General features: G+C 31.2%; 1 protein-coding gene across 1 annotated transcript in view; it reads right to left on the bottom strand.

Annotated features, from left to right (window-relative positions):
- LOC125055957 overlaps positions 1-21804 on the bottom strand; it is a 47430-nt gene extending 25626 nt beyond the window's left edge. The window contains exons 1-2 of the mRNA XM_047658736.1: positions 21629-21804; positions 925-1003 (exon numbers count right to left, since the gene is read on the bottom strand). Of these exons, the coding sequence (XP_047514692.1) occupies positions 925-991 (67 nt within the window). The 5' untranslated portion in view covers positions 992-1003; positions 21629-21804. The remainder of the gene's footprint in view (positions 1-924; positions 1004-21628) is intronic.

Here is a 21804-nt window from a genome sequence, read left to right as displayed (position 1 = left end):
TACTATGCAATAAAATAAAGAAGTACTATTTTTTAATATGCGAATTATTATTATTACACATTACATTATATTATACACATACCTCGGCTATTCGAGTGTGATGGATAAAGAGAAACGATCATGAATATAATGTAAATTAAATAAATAATGGAAGGCTCACATTCATATCCGTTTATAAAAAACGTTTAATTTAAATGTTCTACTTGATTTCCTCTAAACCTGTTTTAATCTGAATATCTATTGACACTACAACCACCTGACAAAACGTATAACCGTAGATCCGATTTCCGGCGAAACAACAATTGTTTCGGATGGTAAGCACAGAAAACCCTCTCTATAAAATATATATGAATTAAATTACTCAAAAATATTCCTGCTTTATGCCGAACTTCATACATGAAGAAATATCATACTTAATATCCATAAACATTTCTTATTACACTTGTTGCCATAATACTTAATATGTTGGGGCGTCAACAACTACCTTATTCAGAATACTGGCCCACTAATACGACAGTAGGATGATGACTTGCACATTTATTAAAACAAGTGCACGTATTCAAACAGACATGACAATGCTTTTACATACTTTCGACATGACTTAATAACCGCCTCTATTGGTTACTAGTTCATATACATAGTAAGTTTGCTAAGAGATATTGACTTCATATGGCTTTGGAGAGATAAATACATAGCAAAGAATATCTAGCATATTTCGTATTTAAAAATGTATGGTTCTCAACAAAATTTTGTTTTAATGCATGTAGTATTTCTCGCATGTATTAAGAAGGACAGTACCTAAATACTCTCACACTTTTAAATATTAGCGTTTATAGAAATGATTTGTTTGAAGCCATTTTAATTCATAACCTGTATAGTGCATGTATAGTGAAATTTATGTAAATAACCATCTCTGATACTTACTTAAGACTAGTGTAGACTGCAATAAAAGTATGAGTATAGGCGTCAACCCCAGCGTTTTGCCCTTCATAATGTCCAGCACCTGTAACAAGATATAACGTACTTAGTAAAATAATAATATTACAAATATAAGGATTTTATTGTAATTTTTACTAAAACCAATATTTAACATAGGCATTAAAACAATTATATCAGATAATTCTTGTTACATAGTTTTTGTTTTTATCTGTAGAAATGTTAATTTTAATATGTTTGCCTTATCTGCAAAGTCCTAATTGTTGTTATAAAGAGTTGCCTAATTAGTAGTAGAAAACGTCAATCATTGGTAATGTGGACTAACAACCATAAACTTTAACGTGAAATAATTGCCATTCTAATTTCAAAGTTATCGATCTCGTACACGAAACCGCAAGAAAGCCGGTGACACGAAATTTCATTTATTTTTTGCATTATCACTTTCACTGCTCTTTCATCGACCTGATGAATGATCAGTAAACGTGAAAGTTTCGATTGTTACTGAAACCATACGCATGCTTAATGAAACGAATGACTTTCGTTCGCATTTAACGCTCGGCTAAACATTTCAATTAAAAACCTATTGAAAACATAATGTTCTGATGTCTGCATCACTATAAAACGAAAATTGCGCTACAACTTTACCGCTACGTCAATTTAGATAACTTTCACGAAACAAAAGTAATAAAAATCCCTTCCGACCCCGTTTCCGCTACAGTTTGTATTTAGCGCAGTGATTAAATTATTGGTATCACGTTTATTGAAATATATATCTGCAGAACATTAATATGTAACTTTAGTATCTTCACCTACAAGTACTTAAAAACGATACCTAACCGAGATGATTTGTCAGTGGAACTTTTGGTCTACATGCTAGCTTTTCTTCTAGTTTCTCAGAAATTAGATTTATAATCTTTGTATGTAAGATTAATAATGCTTCAATTATGATTTTTTTTTTAAATGGACTTCCTTAACTGCTTCTCCTAAAAATCATTGCTTATGCTGCTCATCTCTGGTTGATTTCGATAAAATGAAGTCAGTTCTATAAGTTGTAGTTTTTAAAAGGAGTACACAATGTGTATAATAAAAAAAGTCTTAAAATTGTTAAATAAACTCATTGTAATTCTATAACAAGAAACTAATTTTTCACGTAAAATAACATAATGTATTTAAATAAAAAAACAATAAAATAATGTATTTGGAAAATAACTCTAAATACAAAAACTCATTCTATTTAATAACAGAAAATTACCAATCAATCAACACTAATCGAAACACAAACACAATTTTGTTTAAAATAAGGCCTTTTTGCAAGCTTTAACAAGCCGCTAATGATGGGACATAACATTTACACGTTGTAAGCAAAAACACGTAAATGAAAGGTCGCGATGAGTGCACAGCGTTACGAATTATTATAACTGAGATGTTAACGGTGAGTTAAACAGGGCGGCAAAGACACGCTTCTAGGCTCAATTAGTAATCACGTATGTCGCATAATGGTTGTAACTGTTATATCACAGTCACGGGTTGGGCACAGATTGGTATGTGACTAGGTATGTAGGTGAGTTTAGAATTTTGAACCGTTTCTCAAAGCAAGTTTAAGAATACATAATTCTTTAAAAATAAAAGCCATACATTTGTAGCCTTTGTGGATGCGCAAATAATAAGTTGAAATAAAAATTGCATTGTCAAAACGCATTGGAATTGACCAAAGCAGTTAAAGTTTACATTAATTGTCTTTGATTTGCCTTAACAGATTATTTTGAATTAAAAAAAAAGTTCCGAGTGTAGTATTGATTTAAAAATTGGCAACAGAAATATTTTATGACTTGTAAAGGAGAATCTACGATTCCTAACAATTATGACAGTCTATCTTCGTTATAATTATAGCAGCGTCGTTATATTGTCGCTTGACTTATGTATTTCCTAATAAATTAAAAAATCCATTAAGTTCGCATTTTATATTCCCACGAGATTCATGCTAACCACTGGCTTTGCAAATAATCAGTGAAGTTTGTAATTATTTACACTTCAGATCTATGCATACAAATTACACACTTTATTTCCGTTTTTATCCGTATACGCTCATTATACCTTAATTGCTTATTATCGAAACAAATTCCCACATATACAAAAGTCAGATAAATCTGTATTATCGGCTGATTTGTATAAATAAACACTTTAAAGGGTAATGATCTTCAGTTTAAAAATATAATTGTTAATTCAACGTTGACTATTATACTTAATTATTGTCTTAATTACAGAAAAATTCTTATTTTGAGTGACATTAATGCTAGCGAAGCCTATTTTGTTTGTTTTATTATATCTTCAATATGTTACCAACGAAAAATTAAATTAAATTTGTCGAAAGAGAACAATTTCAAATTAACTAATATATTTATAACATGCTAAACAAATTATTTTACGGGTTAGTATTCTAATTATATCTACATAATCTTTATCTGAACCATTTAATTGAAGAACCTACACAAAAGTAACACAATGCATGTATAGCAATCAATTATAAACGACGGTGCTAAACTTTACAATTTCTCTAATATATATGATTACTGGCTGTTCATTCCTTTTTGTAAAAAGAAAGTGACCTCATATTGACAAATCACTTCCCCCCAATTAAGTGCCATGACCGTCAGAGTTGGTAGCCGCAGAACAATAGTTTTTGGCTCCCAATGATTTTCGACTTCACTTAGTTGAGTATCTGTGCTACGGTATTTAAATTAGATCTTAATCCGTTTAAGGAGCTTATATACAATTCAGAATGTATTTTTCCTTGAAGGAACTTTGTTATATCAAAACTGAGTTTGTTGTATAATCTTTTTCACCTATTGATTACCCTTTTGATTAGATCTCTTTCTGCTGCAATTCTTTAACCTGATGTCGTGCTCTGAACGCTGTGTGTACCAATGTACTGAATAAATGCATGCTCCTACGATAAAGTTAAACATTGTAAAGAACCAGCTTAAGACAGTCGGTTTTGAGTACCATATTTAATAATCGATTAAACACATAGAAATAAGTAAGCTATAAAAGCTCGCATGTTGTTTTAGTGCTCTATTATAATTTTATCTCCTGATTTCTTGGTTTAATCTTCAGATTAAGCATATGTTGGATGTTGTACTACTTTGCTAAATAACACGTAGATATACGAATATAATTAGATACTACCTTCTACCTCTCTTTTAGAATATATTTCGTTTTAATTATATCTTAGTAATAACCTAAAAACATTTCAGTTAAAATAAACACAAGGTAAAATACGTCTTTTTGTAGACCGCACTGATAGTACGTCCATGCTCCAAATACGTCCTTTTAAAACATTTACATAAACGTGATGCGATTTGAATCTGATAGAGCCGTTGTTCCAACCGTTATTCTTCAATGCCTTCGAATAGCCAGGTCAGGAGTCAAACGCCATGAAAGGAATCCCTACATACCTTAAATTTCGCTATCCTATTCACAAATGTTTACAGTTGTAATGAATATTGTAATGCCTTATTATGGGTGGATGCCACTAATGTCTAAACCCCCTTTCATAATAGGCGACATGAGGTCATCCTATTCAGATGCTTATCTGGGCAACATAAATAAAACATCAATTATATGGAAATCCAACGGAACTTGTTTCCATATAGGCTTAAATGAATGCATTTAACCTAGATGCGGTTGTCTCTATGGTATTATTAATCAGATAAATAAATTTTCTGATTAACTTGTTACGCCTCCCTTACCGCATTCTTTACTCGACGTTCGTTAGATTAACTGTGTAAAATGATAAATGGAAAGTATACGTAAAATTTATTGAAACCGATTATTACATTACTACGATTTGCAGATTTTAATTATTAGTTTCTGTGTAAACTTCATAGACAGGTAAATGAATTTTGTGATCTGTGTATCTACACACGACAACTATCGTTGTATAATCTAAATGTCACAAGATGTCAAATAGCACGTCACATTGGGCCGAACTTGACCGCGGTTGCTATGGTAACGGTACCGCAGGCGCGCGAGACGAAACAATGCGTGTGAGTTGACAGGTTGCTCCCCTGACCTAATTATACCGCATGTAAGTCATTTTCGAAAAGCGTGAGAATTTTTTGTACCTTTCACGTTTATCTGTATATCCTGTTTTTTTCAAGTGGTTTTATTTTGGCGAAAGTCAATTACAGTATTACAGTTTGGCAGAATTTAAACATAATTCACAAGTTAATTAAAACAGCTAATCTCTTTTAAATAAAATATAATGAACAGGCAATCAATAATAAAATGCTAGCAAAAGTAAAATGCTATGACTTCACAACATAGCACTCCATGTTTTTTGTTTCAAGTCACAAAATGTAAATAGTAAGACCAAAGCATATGTAAAGACTTTCTTTTTTGAATACATTTCCACACGTTTTTATTTAAATATCTCTCAGCAAGGTAATAATAATATATTCAATAGTTTTATTGTTCTACTGTTTAAGAACACTGCGACACGACAAGGGTCTTACATTCTATAAACTACCCGATACAATATGGAGTCTCTAGTTTATGGTTTATCTTGAGAAGCTAGAATGCAGTTTACAACATGGTTTAAAGCTTTAGTTAAAGCATTTTAGAACATTCAATTGCTTTCAATTTTCCTTTTAATTGTCTATGGACGCCTTTAAATTTAAAATTGGAAAGTTTTGACTAAAACGCCACGATTCTATATTTAAAATGCATTTGACACTCGCATAGTGATTTTTTGCATTTCGCCGATAATTACATGACATCTAAATAAAGCCAACACTTTCAAAGGGATAACGTATCACTGACCAATCTAAATAACTTACTAAGCTGATTTGTAATTTCATGCCAAATGTTTAGATACTTAATTATTGTAGACACGATTACACATAATAAGAACAATAAGCAATATCTTCCAGGTAAAATAAATAAAGGACTTTTTTAATATTGCGTGCAAGACGTGCAAAATACTGAAAATATCCTAGAAATACTTTTAGTGTGTAAAAAAATATATATTATTAAAGAAAGTTGTCGTTAAGGTTAATTTTGGGTTAACATTAAATAATTAACATGTATAACATACATGACACACAGTTAAAGCTTTCGTTTATTTTTAAATGAAGGCATTTATGTTCATTCCTACACATTAACACTGCAAAAACACGTCAGACCAAGTTTGCCAACGTCTGAGTATGCTGATATTTGAGACAAATAAATCAGTGCCACGGATTGAGAGCGACGCTTTGAGTAAAGCGAAATATTTTTTGTTTAGACCCGATTTTTTGCTTAGATGTTAGTCTCCCTCAGTCTGTTTGAATTAACTGTATTAAAGGTTTATATACTTAGATTTTGTAATGTAAAAGCTATGTAGGAGAATCCATATTTTCTGGTTAAACCCCACCAACCCAATTGGATTTTTTAGGGACTGTGATTAAATCCTATACCAATAATTTTGCTTTAGAACAGTATGGATTAATAGACGAAGACGAGACTTGAAGAACTCAACATGTCTTTGTTTATAGCTGATATTCACTACGCTGTATCTACAATAATTTTAGTAAGAATGTTATATATAAATCATTTATTTTTCGTACGCAGGACGGGTACCGATCAGGGTCACGTTTAGGAGTCTATAAGCTGTTGTTCATAATTCACATTACCATCTATATCACTGAGTAGCAAAAAACTAAATCTGAGACGGTAAAACATTATTCAAAAAGCAATAAATCAATTCTTTCTTTTATAATTTGGATCTTAATGGTTCTATGATTTTTTTTTATTAAACGTGTCATTAGTAATCGCTTTACATTTTTATGATCTATATAAATTTAATCATAACTGAGAAAAGTCACTAATCGCATAGATAATATTCTACATTAACGGTGTTAGGCATTATCTTGACGACAGCTTATTGCTAGAAATGTTGCGCAGGCGGAAAGACTTTCTGGACATATCACTATCAATCTTATCTAATGTCGGGAACGAGCGCCACAGGACGCATATAGCTCCAGATAAATTCCTGTCAGATTGCAGACACGTCCAGTGTAGAATAATTAGAATTAATCTTTAACTATGAAATAAATTAGTATTATGTAATAATAAAAAATATATATGTAATTTAATCCTGAGTCTTCGCGTAGCGTATTTGTTCGCTGCATACGTGAATTGAATGAATGTTGTATATATTAATTAATAATTAATATATACGTTCATAATAACCATAATTCTAACGAAATTTGTAATATATACCATACAGGGTTTACGAATTTATTTTACCATTATAATCCAACACATATTAGACGCATTAATTTTTTTACATTTCTTTATATGTAGAACACTTTGCTAATTAAATATATACGTCAAATAAAGCTTCTATTAGTACAGAACGATACCTTCGTTAGAGCGCTCGCGGCGCGTTTTGAAAAAGGAACACAAAATTAAGCATTTGCTATTGGCTTCCCCTTTATCTTCAGCTGATCGTGGTGCAAGTTGTGTCCATGACCGCAGCGGGCGCAATGACCTTGCTATTGCACATTCCTCTTCCCGCCACCCGCGATTCCTTATCTAGGATATATAATAAAGGAGAATAACGAATAATATGGCATTGTATAAATGAGTTTACGTCATTTGGATAAGGGTGTGGGTATAAAATATGCTTTATACAATTAGTACTTACTAAATGTAGATGAAAATGTTGGTACATACATGATTTAGAAAAACGAGAGCAATATTCGTTTATATTTGTAGCATTAAGAACAGAACATTTGCCGGTTACAAATTATAGTGACAATAATACTTTTAAAACGCAATAAACTACAAAATGGTAAAACGTTACCTAAAAACATGAATTAAAATAACCGAGACCATATTCAATATTCATATTCTTATAACAAAACTTTAACAGACTAACAGAAACATTAATGTTGTAATAAAAAAAACTACTTACATGTTATAAGTTCGCGGAGGAAATTGCGGTTTTGATTCAGTAAATATATAAAGCTTTGAACAATTTCCTCACAAGACAAATACAATCTCAATATTTGTCGTATATACTAAAGCACATAGATACAGGTAAGTAGGTTATCAACCTCTTTGAGCGCAATGTGAATAAAGCTGTGCATACAAAGAAAATTCACAAGGCATTCCGTATCTTAGCACGTACAGTTTCCAAGCTCTATAGACCTATCTATGTCTGTGTTTAATAATTTCTAGTGTTTATGTGAATACTAACTGGCAATTAAAATAGGTTAGAATTCCTGAATATTCTAAGGCTACTTAGAAATAGAAGCTAGTGAAGTATAAAGAAATATTACTTCCGTACTACTGGTGTCATGGTTGCATTTGAAACCAAGTAGTAAAGCAAAATGTGATAAACAAGAAAAATACGTAATATAATACTTTAAAGTAGGGTTTGCAATTTAAATAAAAAGTATGGCACAACTAAACTAAATAGATTAATTTCCAAAGATAATTACGAATATCTACCTACTAATAATATTTGTATATTCTGAACCTAAAATTATATCAAAGGCCCTTAGGATCAGTAAAGAATCGCCTTTATAATTAGTGAAGTCATTCTATTCGTTTGGGTTAATATAACGGTGCGTAGTCCAAATTCTCATTCACTCAGAATGGGTAAAAGCACGTAAAAACGTTCGGAAATGGTATTATGCCCACACTGTGCGCCATGCGTAACACAAACACATAACTGTCATTTCCATATAAGGTTATTTACTGTTTGATCGACGTAATATTTACATACATTAATGCTTTTAAAGCTAATTCTAAAAATGTATTAAACTGGCTCATCGTAGTATTAACTATGTAAAGAAGTTCAAATAGAAAACTAAAATAAATTAAAAAGTTAGGTCCCTATGGCCGTGTACCAGTAATGCTGGCAGCATTTCCTCGCTGTACTGTGATACTTGTTCGTTGAGCAAGGAAAGCACCAGCTCAGAGGTCACCGGTACTATCCATACACCAGGATAGAGCTCTCTAGTTTAAATATAATTACTTTCATAATATGCGAAGAACACCATTTAGTGACTATTTCTTGCATAAAGCTGTGTTTCGTCTCTTGATGTATTCGACGAAATAAGTTTTCAGATCCAAAACATTAAATTGATATCTTATCATTTGCATTAATTAAAATACAAAAAATCCATTAATAACAAAAACTTTTTAACAATTATAATTTTTTTCTTAAATCACCAGATGACATCTCAGATTTTTAAATATTTTGGGGCTTAATCTAATATGTACGGGGTATTTTTAAAAATACCAATAGTAATTTTAATAAGGAAGATCAATGCACTAATAAATGTATTATTGCATTCAACGTACTTTTTATTATTTATTTCCAAACGAAAACATTTCTTGTTGATTCAATTGGTTATCGTTAGCTTTTAAAGTTACGAAAATAATAGAATATTATGAAATAGTAGGTTGATTTGAATTAATGCGTTGCAAATGCTCCATTTTACGCCTATTTTAGTATTTGAATGTTATAAGAGTTATTTCAAAGATTATTTTTTATGATGCCAAGTAAAAAGAGTCAGTTGTTCGTCGCTTTTCTATATTATAGGTTACATAATTTTAAACTTGTAGGACTCAGGGACTAGTTGTTTTCGTGTGCATATGTCGTATTAATTAAACGTCAATTACGGATCCTAAGATATATTAGGCTACGCAATGTATCAATAACATAGGTGCAGAACTGTCTGCCCTGGTGAGTTACGGGACTCAAACACAAAGACATAAAGAGTCTGGGATATTCTATTGTATTTTATAATTGAATTAAAAACTTTTTTCTACAGTTACATTTCTAACCTCAATCTCTCCACAAACATAGCAGTAGCTTTATTTAATACGAAATATATTTTTTGGCCTATAAAATGCTTCTTTGAAATCTATTGCATGAGAAAATCGACTTACGGTTTCAAAGAACGTTGACACCGCACCGCTATCGTGACTTGAACAATATTAAAAGTATCTCACCTTTTTGCACGTTTAGAAAACTTCTTGATATCAATTGTCAGCTCTTTATAAAGCTTAATTAACACTTGGTGTACCGTACGTTTTATATTGGAAACTAATAATTCCAAGGATCGCCTTAACAATATAAGAATGACAAAAAATTTAGTTAATTTATTGATGCATAGAGCCACTTAATAAATTTGACTTTGGTGTCGTTACAAAAGCTATAAAAAACTACGTTTTTTAAAACAACAGTTGCGCTGTTTTCTGAAAGGTTTCTCGGCTTGGCGACTATATATAATATTCATATATATTGCATAGCTCCACTGGTGTAACTTATCATCGGTATTAAAAAACTTTTCTTAGTAGACGTATTGAACTTGAAATGAAAAGTTTCTAAGCCTATTTAAGCTTTGCATTGAAGAATCAGTCAGGACCGGTAACAATAGTATAGATTATCTATAAAATACTTCTGTATTTATAACGTAAAAATAGTATTAAATAAAAACGTTATTTGTTGAAATATAGTAAGTTTAAAATAATTATTCTGTTATTTCCTTGCAGTATATAGGTTGAGTTACTATTTAGGATAACGAGAAAAAATATTCACTATGCATTGTTGGTTATGCAATGCAGTTCAGAACAGGTAGTCAATTGTCAAGTATTATATGACATACCACAACATACCATCACATAACCCGATCTTATCATGTCCGAGTGTGTGAACTCAAAGATGAATTGATATAAACCTGTTTCATTACGTCAATTATGCTATTCTAGACTAGTTTTACTGAACGTATTCTATTTTTATTACAACCGGAAGATTCATTAACCACACTGATTAAGTTTTGTCTTGCGAAGCCGATGCATGATATAACGTGTTGAGAATATCGATACATAAAATTCATTTTTGTATTTCTTATTACTTACTATACCTCATTTGTTTCGAATAGTATTTTAATAGTAATATATACCAAATATTTGGAAAATTTAGTCGTGCTGCTACTGATGTTATTGTGAAGTATTTGAATAGTTTACTCGTTAGTGCTGTCTTGACGAATAACATACTAATAAACTACAGAACTATAAGTATCAGTTCCAAAGGTTATGTAAATATCGGTGACATATTGTTGAAGCCGAAATATCTTTAAAAAATGCGTAAAAAATACACAATGTGCTCTAATTAAAGCAGTTATACAGTAAATTCTCATTTAACATGTAACATCTACATTTCCATTGAATTTTATCGTGGAAAACCGCATCTCGTCCGTTAATAGATTACCATCATGGGAATGATGCCACTACTGTGCATAATCATTGCGTGTAATTATGAAAAGTACAGCTCTTGTACGTAATTTCAACGAGTCTAAAACATTATGTGATGGGCATTTAAATTCCTCTTCATTTATGCTATTTATATTACTTAATTAATGCTAAGAGATATTTATGCCAAGCGGTGGTTTTAATGTGCTGAATGTCACTGATTTCTAACGCAGTTAAGGTAATTTAACTGTGCTAGTCTTAACTAGATTATGTCCGCGATCTTTGCGTATAATTAGGATACAACCCATTCCATGCTATGGGTCTTGATATAAAGTCTCTCATTATGCCTGAATACTTACCAAATAAAACTAGTATAAACTTAATATCGTGTCCTCAGCAATGGGGATGAGGAAAATTTTGACTGTTATAAAGGATTTGAAAAATAGAACATTTAATAAACTAGAAGATTCGATACTTATTACTTTTCTTATTCACATGTATTTAAGCGAGATCCATGTTTTTTGAAAGCTTGCTCCACGGCCGAGAACCTACCGGTTGACTGTCCTCTAATACATAAGAAGAGTCGTTATTTAGGTATATTAATTGAATTCATTTGTAAGCGAGACTCACCTTAGTTTAAGATAACATATGTCAAATTAAAGCTTGGTGGTAAAGCATAATATTATAAAGTGAAAAAGTTTGTTTATAGGAAGTAAGCAATCTCTGAAACTTACTTAAACATTTATCCACTGAAAATTACTTTACTTCTAAGTAGACATACTTGTTTGTGCCTTAAAATAGTGGCGAACGAAATCGGGCAACGGCTTTTATGCTATAAAGTGAGTCAACGTTTATAAATTCTATAGATGAAAGAATCTGCAATAAAACTTTCTCGCATATGAGGTTTATCTAGATGTCCTTATTTTAAAATCTCGATGACCTACTTAATTTTATCGGCTTATAACATCGAATGCTGACACTTCTAAAGGTCCGTTAGATTCTTTTGGCAAAATAACAAATGAAGTCCATTTAAACGTATTATACGCTGTAATTGCAAATAAGTGGACACAATGACAGAAGTGTTTAATCATTAATAGGCTTTAGGTTTTTATAATTCTTTTAAGCTCTTTGTAGAAGAAATCTATCCGTACAACGGAGATCGATTATAACCTCGCTGAGTCCATAGGAATTTTATGTTCCCTGTCTTTATAGAATATTTAATTTAATAATTGTACAAAATATGTGTACCACAGAGTCCCATACCTTTTAAGCAGAGAACACATAAAGAAATTACTTGAGAGACTATTATGTTGCATTGTATTAGCGCGTTGATGTCTTTAGTATGACACGAAATACTGTCCTAAAGTAATAGTCTGTAAGACCTCATTTTCTACTATAATGTGCTTTTAGCAATAAATATCTCTATTAATGGTCTACTAATAAAATCTCTCTATGGCTTAGTTCATAATGCTCATGAAAGTCTTGATTTCCCTGCCCATTGTAAATTATTGAAGTTTTAAAGGCGAGAAAAAGCTCATTGACTGTAAAGATAATTCCAAATGCAATTTGAAAGTTGTACGACTTCATACAATAATGATTCTATGTTACTAATATTTCTATATTTCGCTTATAAATGATATTTTATATGCTTTTAATAAGAGTATCGTAGATTTCTGTATATCTTATCGACAGAAAATACTGTAAACTTTCTTGGTTAAAGAGGGTAATGTCCATCAGTGGTCGTGAAACAATCGCATAGCGTCGTGATGACTTGACAAGCCTTTTTTGCTGGTGGTCATAATCCGAGATGAATGTTGAACAATTTCACAGCCTCAGCTGAGAAATACGTGAATAGAGGTGCATTGTAGCTATTTTCTCGTTGGGAAATGCTACCGTTACTGATTTGTTTTTTATGTAACTGTGCATTGTCACCTAATTCGTAGATAATTTTTAATTAAGTGTCACAAAGCCATGGTTCGTGAGGAATTAAATTCAAAATGAATTTTATCGTATTAATCCCGATGCCCGCAGTAATATATAATTAAAACCACGTCCTGAATATCGTCGAAGTTACGGGTTATTTTTAGAATTTAGCGTGTGTATGTCAAAAACTCTCGCTCTAATGTTACTCTAAAACTTTTTTGTAAAACTTTTTGAGCATTAAATCTTAATTAAATGATTAAATATTTTAAAAAACTGAATATCTACAGTCTACACCCTACCTAAGTACATCATATATTTCTCATGTGAATGTGTGTGCTCAAAAACTATAAAAACCGATTTTGATGAAACTTGTATTATTGTTAAGTTGGTATTTACAATTAAAATCATTGGAATATCTGACTCTTAGATAGCCTTAGTGCCTAAATCATATACAAACATAGTCCAAGTCCAACGATATCACTTGCAAATATGTAAAACGTGTAACCTCCTTTTTATATTATAAGAATATAAAATACACAGAAATAATAGTAAAAACTATCTTCATTAAAAATAATAGATAAAACTAACTTGAGGCATGAATTGATAACTATACAATAATAATAATAAATTCTGGCATTCACAATATGATCAATATTTCTAATATACTCTTGTCTCTATAACAAGAACCCCATCCCTAGTGCAAAGGGTCATTGACTGCTGCGCACGACGCCGCAATTATTATGTAACTACTATCTATCGCGAGATATTGCAGTTTCTTGGTACTCTTATTCTTAATTGAAGTTTAAACCGAGCATTCCGGAGTTTATTTCTAAAGTCAAGATAAATGAAGCAACGGGGTTTTCGAAATAAATTTCCGAATGCTGGCCGTTTGAGTTGAAGTTTAGAAGTCAATTAAAATTCGAAAAAAGTTATTTTTCGTGCAAAAATAATTATGGGATTTAAAGAAAATACTCTTTTTTTATTATCGTAATAATTTATTTAAATTTCAAATGGTCCCGATGTTTAAGGTGATCTGCAGATAGAACTGAATAAGTACAATTTCAAATAAGTAGTGTAGTTTTTTGTATTGCAAGAGGAAATATTAAGTATATGTTTAAGTTTAATATATTAAAAAAAATTGTTTATGAAGTATACCATGAATGCTCCATTTAAAGTCCTAACTAATACACTCTTTAAACATTAACGTGAGAATGTTTGTTATGCTTTTATGCTAACATCGCTCCGGTTTTGTTGACTTACAATATCCAGGATATAAGAAATGAACCAACCACTTTATTCGGACCTTGTTATTGTACAAGCATTGTGTATATTTCTCCAATAAACAACATCTATCAATTTGCAGAGTTCCGCTTTGTTTCTTTAATTCTATTTGACTGCAGATAACCATGGTCCACTACACAGATGAAAGATAAAAAATATGCGGTCACTTCTGCCACAAGGCGGGTTTCGAATTACAAGGAACAAACGCTCAGCTATGCGATCTGGATAAAAACGTCTAATAAACAAGTGGACCGTGTCTGTAGAAAGGACTAAAACGAATGATAACCAGCGCCATCTTTAAATAAAATGTTTTAAGCTAAACCGAAGTTCGTTACTTCTAGATATTGCTTTTTCTCTTATTTTTAGAAGTTTTGAGGTTGTTAAATACCTTTTTCACTGTCTAATATTCGTAGCCATGAAAATAAAAAATTGATATTGAATATAAAGGCTGTAAAGCTGTATGGATTAAAAATTTGTCAAAACTAAAAAAAAAACAAAAATACCTTTCAATTCGTTACCATGACATTACAAACCGACATTGTACTTATCTAAATTGTTTGGTAAAATAAACTAAATCAAAAATCCTGCCTTTTTAGAAGAAATAAGTAGGTTAGCTTTCTACGACTTCGTGTTATATCAAAATTTTCATTTTATTTCCACAAAATTCGAACCGGTGCATGACCAATTGAGATATAGAGACCTCAATATATAGTTAAGGAAATGCCGCCTCTTTAATCTCGAGCTCGTTCAATTATGTAACACGTGTAATCTAAAAGAATCTACAACAGCCACTCATCGATTATAAGCCGTATCGAAAGAATTTTACACGTGAATAAACATGAATAAATATTGTTTAACTACTGTAACAGTCTATGTGTGGCATAATAGTGTCATACATATTATGACATGGTACACGGAAAAGATAATGCTATAAGAGTATAGGACCGCGTAATTTAAAAATTGATGCTAAGTAATGCAGCTTCTTCCGATGGTCAGTATCGTCTTCGAGCACGCTTAGTTGTCTAATAGATTACCAGCGATGAACTCTTTTAAAACCTAAACTAACATCCGGTAACATACAAAGAGGTGTTAGTATAAGCAAGAAATTTTTACACTTTACATGTGTATAAAGGCTCATCTAAAAACTGTTGTCCTTATATATTATGAAAGCTTAGGTTCGATACCAAGAATAACAGTGATATTCATGACATATGACATTTCATGTATAATTTAACTGTGCTCTGTAATTTTTAAAAGATTTTTCTATCACTGCAATCTTATCTCATATCATACTTCTCAATAAACCTCTTTTGTCTTGTTTAATTAAATATTATTTGTAGAGTATTAAGAATTTAATAAATTGTTATTTGCATGAGATTTATCGACAACATTAAGTTACATACTTCTATTGATTTTAAATTTTCTATGAAGATTGATACAAAAGGTATTGAAATTTAACTACAGTAACTTTCTCAGCTTCAGGAGAGCGTAGCGGTCAAGTTGAATCTAGACTAAAGTGTAGTCCATGTACATTCGCTGGGGGCACCGCCGACACCATTCTCAAGACACGCTACGCGTCACTGCACGCATCGTTCCGTCACACTTCCTGAAGGTCTACGATCTCAAATCACAAGTTAATGTTCATAACTTTTATATGATTGAATTGTATATTCACGTGTTGATCTAATTATGACGAGAAAACTTTCTAAGTGACCCCGTGGCTAAGTTCGTTATCGTAGTAACTCGTGACAAGTATCGAGAAACAATTTTTTTTTTAATCTAAGAAACTGTAGAAACAACTAATTATTTACTACAAAAATATCAATAAACGTGGATAAAATTTTTCTAAGTCAAAAATACTAGATAAAGTCATTTGCTTTAAATTCACACTTGTAATAACCGTTATTCCCAAAAGTATTCGAAGAACATGTGACAAAAAATCAAATGCGGCACAAAAAACCCTAAACCAGATAGAAGAGATCAGATTAAGTTTATAGAAAAAGCATCCAAATTGTTCCATTTTTATTTTATTCCGATTTTATCAAAAAGTAGTAAACTGGATTATCTTTAACAAAAACCATTTATTCAACAGTTTCTAAAGCCTCAAGAGTCAAGACATTGTACGTGGCGGTAATGCGGCATGCACCGTGCGCGTAGGCCATACTTTCCCCCGACCCAGTGCCCTCTCTACCGACCTACAATCTTACAATTCCGTAATGTCTCAGATTTTATTTGTAATATACTTACACGTACTGTTTACAGTTACATCTAATAATCTCAATGATTGTCCAGTGCGATGGTAATTGATACCGGCCAGCGTGTCTAACACAAAACGTGATGTTATGTCTGATAACTTAAATTATGGATATACGGTCAGGCAGATCATGGGGATATCTTCACAAATATATAAGTATGGTAACATTCGGTGGTGTCAATGACCTCCAAATGTTTATAATCATTTAAGTTACACTGAATACATACACCAATAACATAAACCCAAATGTCAAAATAAATGTATAGTTAAGACACATTTCATGCAAAAAGAATATCCCATCAATACCGTCCAAACAGAGTCGATGAACTTTTGAAAACCTGATTTGGTATAATGTTTTAAATTTTCTAATCCCTAAAAGAGTAATGGCTCTTAACACAAGTTTATTTCAAAGACTTTAACTTTATTTTTATAAGGTTGCATATTAAATACGATGGGATTAAAATATATATTTTGTTTATCGTAATTATGAAAATAATTAATCTAACACTAATTGAGTGAATTTCCTCCATTAGGATCAATTATTTTGTCTAGATCTGGATAAATTTTAATGTAAACCTATTAAACTATTGTTGAAAGTGTGTCATTAATCTGAAAATTGATCTATTATATATTTTGTTAATTTCGCACATATAGAGAACTTTAGGTTATACTCGTATTAGCTGAGAGAGCAAAGTTATGTGCCACCATATGAAAACCATGAAATAATGTTATCAAAGTGTATTGTTTATGTAAATAATTTTATTATTTCTTATTCTAGAAATTTTAGTTTACATCCGTATAAAAGGAATCCCCGCTAAATTATTTTCAAATCGGTCTTCAAGCACCAATTAATTAATAAGTACTTAATAAGGTACACAGAACTACACTTATTTTCCTATTTACAGTAACCTCGCTTCCTCAATAACATTTCAAAAACCGGATGAAGTTAGTATTTGTAAAGGAAATATGGATTTAAAATCATGCGAACGATATGCAAAATGAAGAAAATGTCTCGGCACGTCGCGTGATATTAATTGGATTCAACGAGCGAATCATTCAATTACTGAGATACATTTAAAATGATAACCTGAGAGTATTTTTTCGTGTTACGAATTCTTTTATGCTCATTTAAGATTATACAAAGTGTTAGATGTTAGCTAAATGGAATCATTCATTTAATTGTTATAATAATTTATTTTTAATTTAAATGAAAACGAAGTTCTTTGAAGCTGAAAAAGACTTATTTTTTAATACAAAACATATTTTTTCATTTTCTGCCTACTACAGCGTACTATGCACCCATTTTTGTGTTATAAGATCAAAAGGATAAGATCATTGGACTATAATTAACTACAACCTGTTTTCTTTGAACGAAGCTAGCTGTAGCCAAAGTCCTTAATCTGTATATTACGTGGATATGTTTGATTACATCTATGTTGATCGATTTTATTCATTGATACAATAAAATTATTTAAGTCTTCCAAGATTATTTTAATTGAAACTTAACTCTCTGGGTGTTATCCTATCTAGTGACTTAGTATTTAACAACAAAATATGATTATCATAGATTTGTTCAAACAAAAATTTACTTTCAATTCGTAAGATATTCATGAAAATTCAGTGCTCGCAAAGGAAAGTTACAACTATATTTCTTAGTGCTGCCAAAAATGTAAATTACGTTATATATTTTAACCTAAAGTCAAGATCTTAACGGTTACAATTGACAAAAACTCCACTTTCACTTGTAGTTCACGTTAATATTTGTAGAGACATTTCTAAAATGAGGATCGATTGCTAAAGTTAATAATGCAAAAACATTAAATGTTAATTCATAGAGTGGTGACGTTTATAAATACGTGGAGTATTTTTATTATCTAAAACCAGGTAGAGACTATTCTGATGGGTGTCATTTATATCTGCAGAAACAGCTTAGTTCTGACATATATAAAATGTATTGCAGTACTCATATCCATGAATAGCTGTACTTTTCAGTAAAACAATTTACTTCAAATAAAAATCTAATAATATGTATTCCATATCTGAGTAGGATTATCAGAAACAAGATCTGCTCTAATATCTTTTAGCAATAGTCTGTAAATTTCACATACATGTGTCTAATGAATTCAACATCATAGTGAACGTGTAACGTCCGATCGCGTCTTCACACTGACCTACATAACTTATGAATAAACGTGAAAGTGTACGACCATACGTCGACCCGACAGCCTCAAAGGATTTACTTTTCATAGTGATAACCTGCTACCGAATCACAGCTTAATACTTTTCTTTTATATAACTGAATTTCCTTTACAAAATTATATAAATATCGGTTGTAATTCAATAAATGTATTATGAAGACAACGAAAGTTTTCTTTTAAGTTAAATGACGATCACAAAGTACGCAACAAATATATTGTAATATTTGAACGAGAATTTAGTCTGAACTAATTTTAAATCCTAGCTTAAAACAGCTAATTTTGAGCGTGATCATCTACTATTTAATAAATTATCATGAATTAGTATAGACTTTAGACATAATTGTGATCATAGCACTTGTATGTAGGGCAATGAATGATTCGGGTGTAACGTCCACGGTCAAGGCCGTGCGCAAAAAATCAGCAGGTTATGCGCCCACACATTATAATGCTTTGTATATTTTTTGCATATATGAGACCATTGATTTAACTATCAATGATAATATCTGATTGATGTGCCTTATTATGTGATTAAGTGGACTCTAAACAAGCTATGAAATAAAGCAGCGAAATATAACGTAATAATTGTTTATCATTTAGATTTTATCGAAAAGTAGTATGTAATTTTTAAACAGCCATGCCCGTAAAAGTCCATTATATCTAATATATAAAATTCTCGTGTCGCGGTGTTCGTAGTTAAACTTCTCCGAAACGGCTTGACCGATACTCATGAAATTTTGTGTGCATATTGGGTATGTCTGAGAATCGGACAGCATCTATTTTTCATCCCCCTTAAATGTTAAGAGTAGTCCACCCCTAAGTTTTTTTTTTAATTTTTAGGGAAAATTTAATTTAATTTATTTATGATAGCATTAAAAAATACATACAACCCCTAATTTTCACCCCTCTACGATCAACCCCTATTTTTTATTATAAATGATATACATGGCAAAACGACGTTTGCCGGATCAGCTAGTTGTTTTATAATTATGATGAATAATACCTTGTAATATGCGTAATAGTACGTGTTTATATTTTACACGTAAAAGGTACAGAATGTAATTAAAAATTTAATAACAAGTATCCTGGGCGAGCGCTCTAAACAAGTTTCAAACCAGAATTAGACTCGTCTTTAGGCATCTTAAACTCCAATTACTATTTTGATTTTTTTATGTCCATTACCTTAAGTAGTACTTTAACGACATAATTATTGGTTTATATCGATTTGCAAAAATACACTAAGTTTTTAAAGCAACTGTGGTATCTATGAATTATTAAACAACATATTGGCCAGTCGTTTTGAAGTTGTATGTTTTTTCTCAATCGTTTATTTATTTTGATGGCTTCAAGAAACTCAAATGAAGAGGTTTACATTTCAACTTTTTTTTTTGTTTCTTTTTTATTTAAGTCAAGAAACTCAAACATTGTGATTGTTGAACTTAGATAGAGGTAGACCGGACCGGTGTTTAACATGTGAAATATAAATAGGAATCACCGATAATTCCCTATTTAGTATTAAATAACCATGAATTATTAAAATCCGAATAAAATGTGGAAAGCTATCTTTGTATCAAATAGGGTAATGAACTTTGTAAAGTATACAGCAATGCACAAAAACATAACTATACAAACAATCAAGATGAATTTTACCTTTATTAATTATAGATCACTCCCAAAGCAATTTTAAACTGATAACTCACTTCTAACCACGGACATTAATCAAAAGGCAATGTATGGTAACTCTGTTTACTAGAATAAAGATACATATTGACAGACTAATTCAAAGAAACCTATATAGGTAATTGTGGTTCGTACTTTCCCTGAGCAAAGTAATTTCAGTAAATTTTCTATGATTACTTGAAACAAAAAAGCACTAATCATCAATCGGAGCGGAATAACTCACACGAGTAATGGGGTAAGGGACGGAGATGTAATTCGCTAGTAATGACCGTAATCATTTTACCATCTTCCATGGCGTTTACGCTTCGGTCTTAAGACACGGTCAATCGTGCGAATGGTTGCAGCGTTGCACTTTAGGCCCTACAATTGTCTGCAATTACGAGCCCTCAGCAGGTTACTTCTAATTATTTCCGTAACTTCCGTCACTTAGTTCTAAGCTAAGTAAAATATACGTCATATTCTTTTTTTTTTTTTTCTCTATCTTCCACAGAAGTTAGAAGACCTGATCTGGCCTGTATTTCGGTAGTAGTTACGGAAACACAGAATAAAATTCTGAAGAACAAGTTTGTTAGTTGATTTTGTTGTAGTTTTTTATAAAAATAAGACATTGCCCTCAAATGTATACGTATATATTATATATTTTAATAAGAGTAAACTCTGAGCCCGTAAATGAAAAGCACTCGCATAAAAAATGTTGAATAACTGAAATGTAATTAAGTTAATAGACATTCAATGTTTATTAACGTCTAGTTAATAAAGTTTTTGCGATAGAGCCTTGTTAAGCAAAAAGTAGACTAATCACGATTGCTTCCTATGGGTTACGTATGTTGTAACTAGTTTTCATTACTTTTCCTTGATCAACTTCTAGAATTGGAGATGTATAGGAAACGTGACTAATTATTGTTAATTCTGCATTAAATTATAGATATGATTATTTAACTTATTCTATTTAGATGTAGAAAATATCATATCATTTAATTTTCATAATCTTATTACTTTAAGATTTACTAGATTACTATTATTAGATTTATTAGATTCAGGTAAAATTACTTTATTACCTCGTAATTGATATCTATTTCTTTATTGTATAATTATATATTTTACATACCTGTAAACGCAGCACCAAAAAATAGATCGCGGAGTGTCAAATTTGACGTCACTAAACAGTGTTCCAGGATACCTAAGCACTAGACCCGAACCGAAAACAGGTACTTAAATCGGCACTAAAAGACGGGCGCGCAGACACGGGGCACGCCAAAGCGTCTCCAAACGGAATGAAATGGT

This window comes from Pieris napi, chromosome 14 (assembly GCF_905475465.1).
Source record: "Pieris napi chromosome 14, ilPieNapi1.2, whole genome shotgun sequence".
Classification (NCBI taxonomy): domain Eukaryota; kingdom Metazoa; phylum Arthropoda; class Insecta; order Lepidoptera; family Pieridae; genus Pieris; species Pieris napi.
Note: the sequence above shows the minus strand (reverse complement) of the source record. Positions and strands in the feature narration are given on the sequence as shown.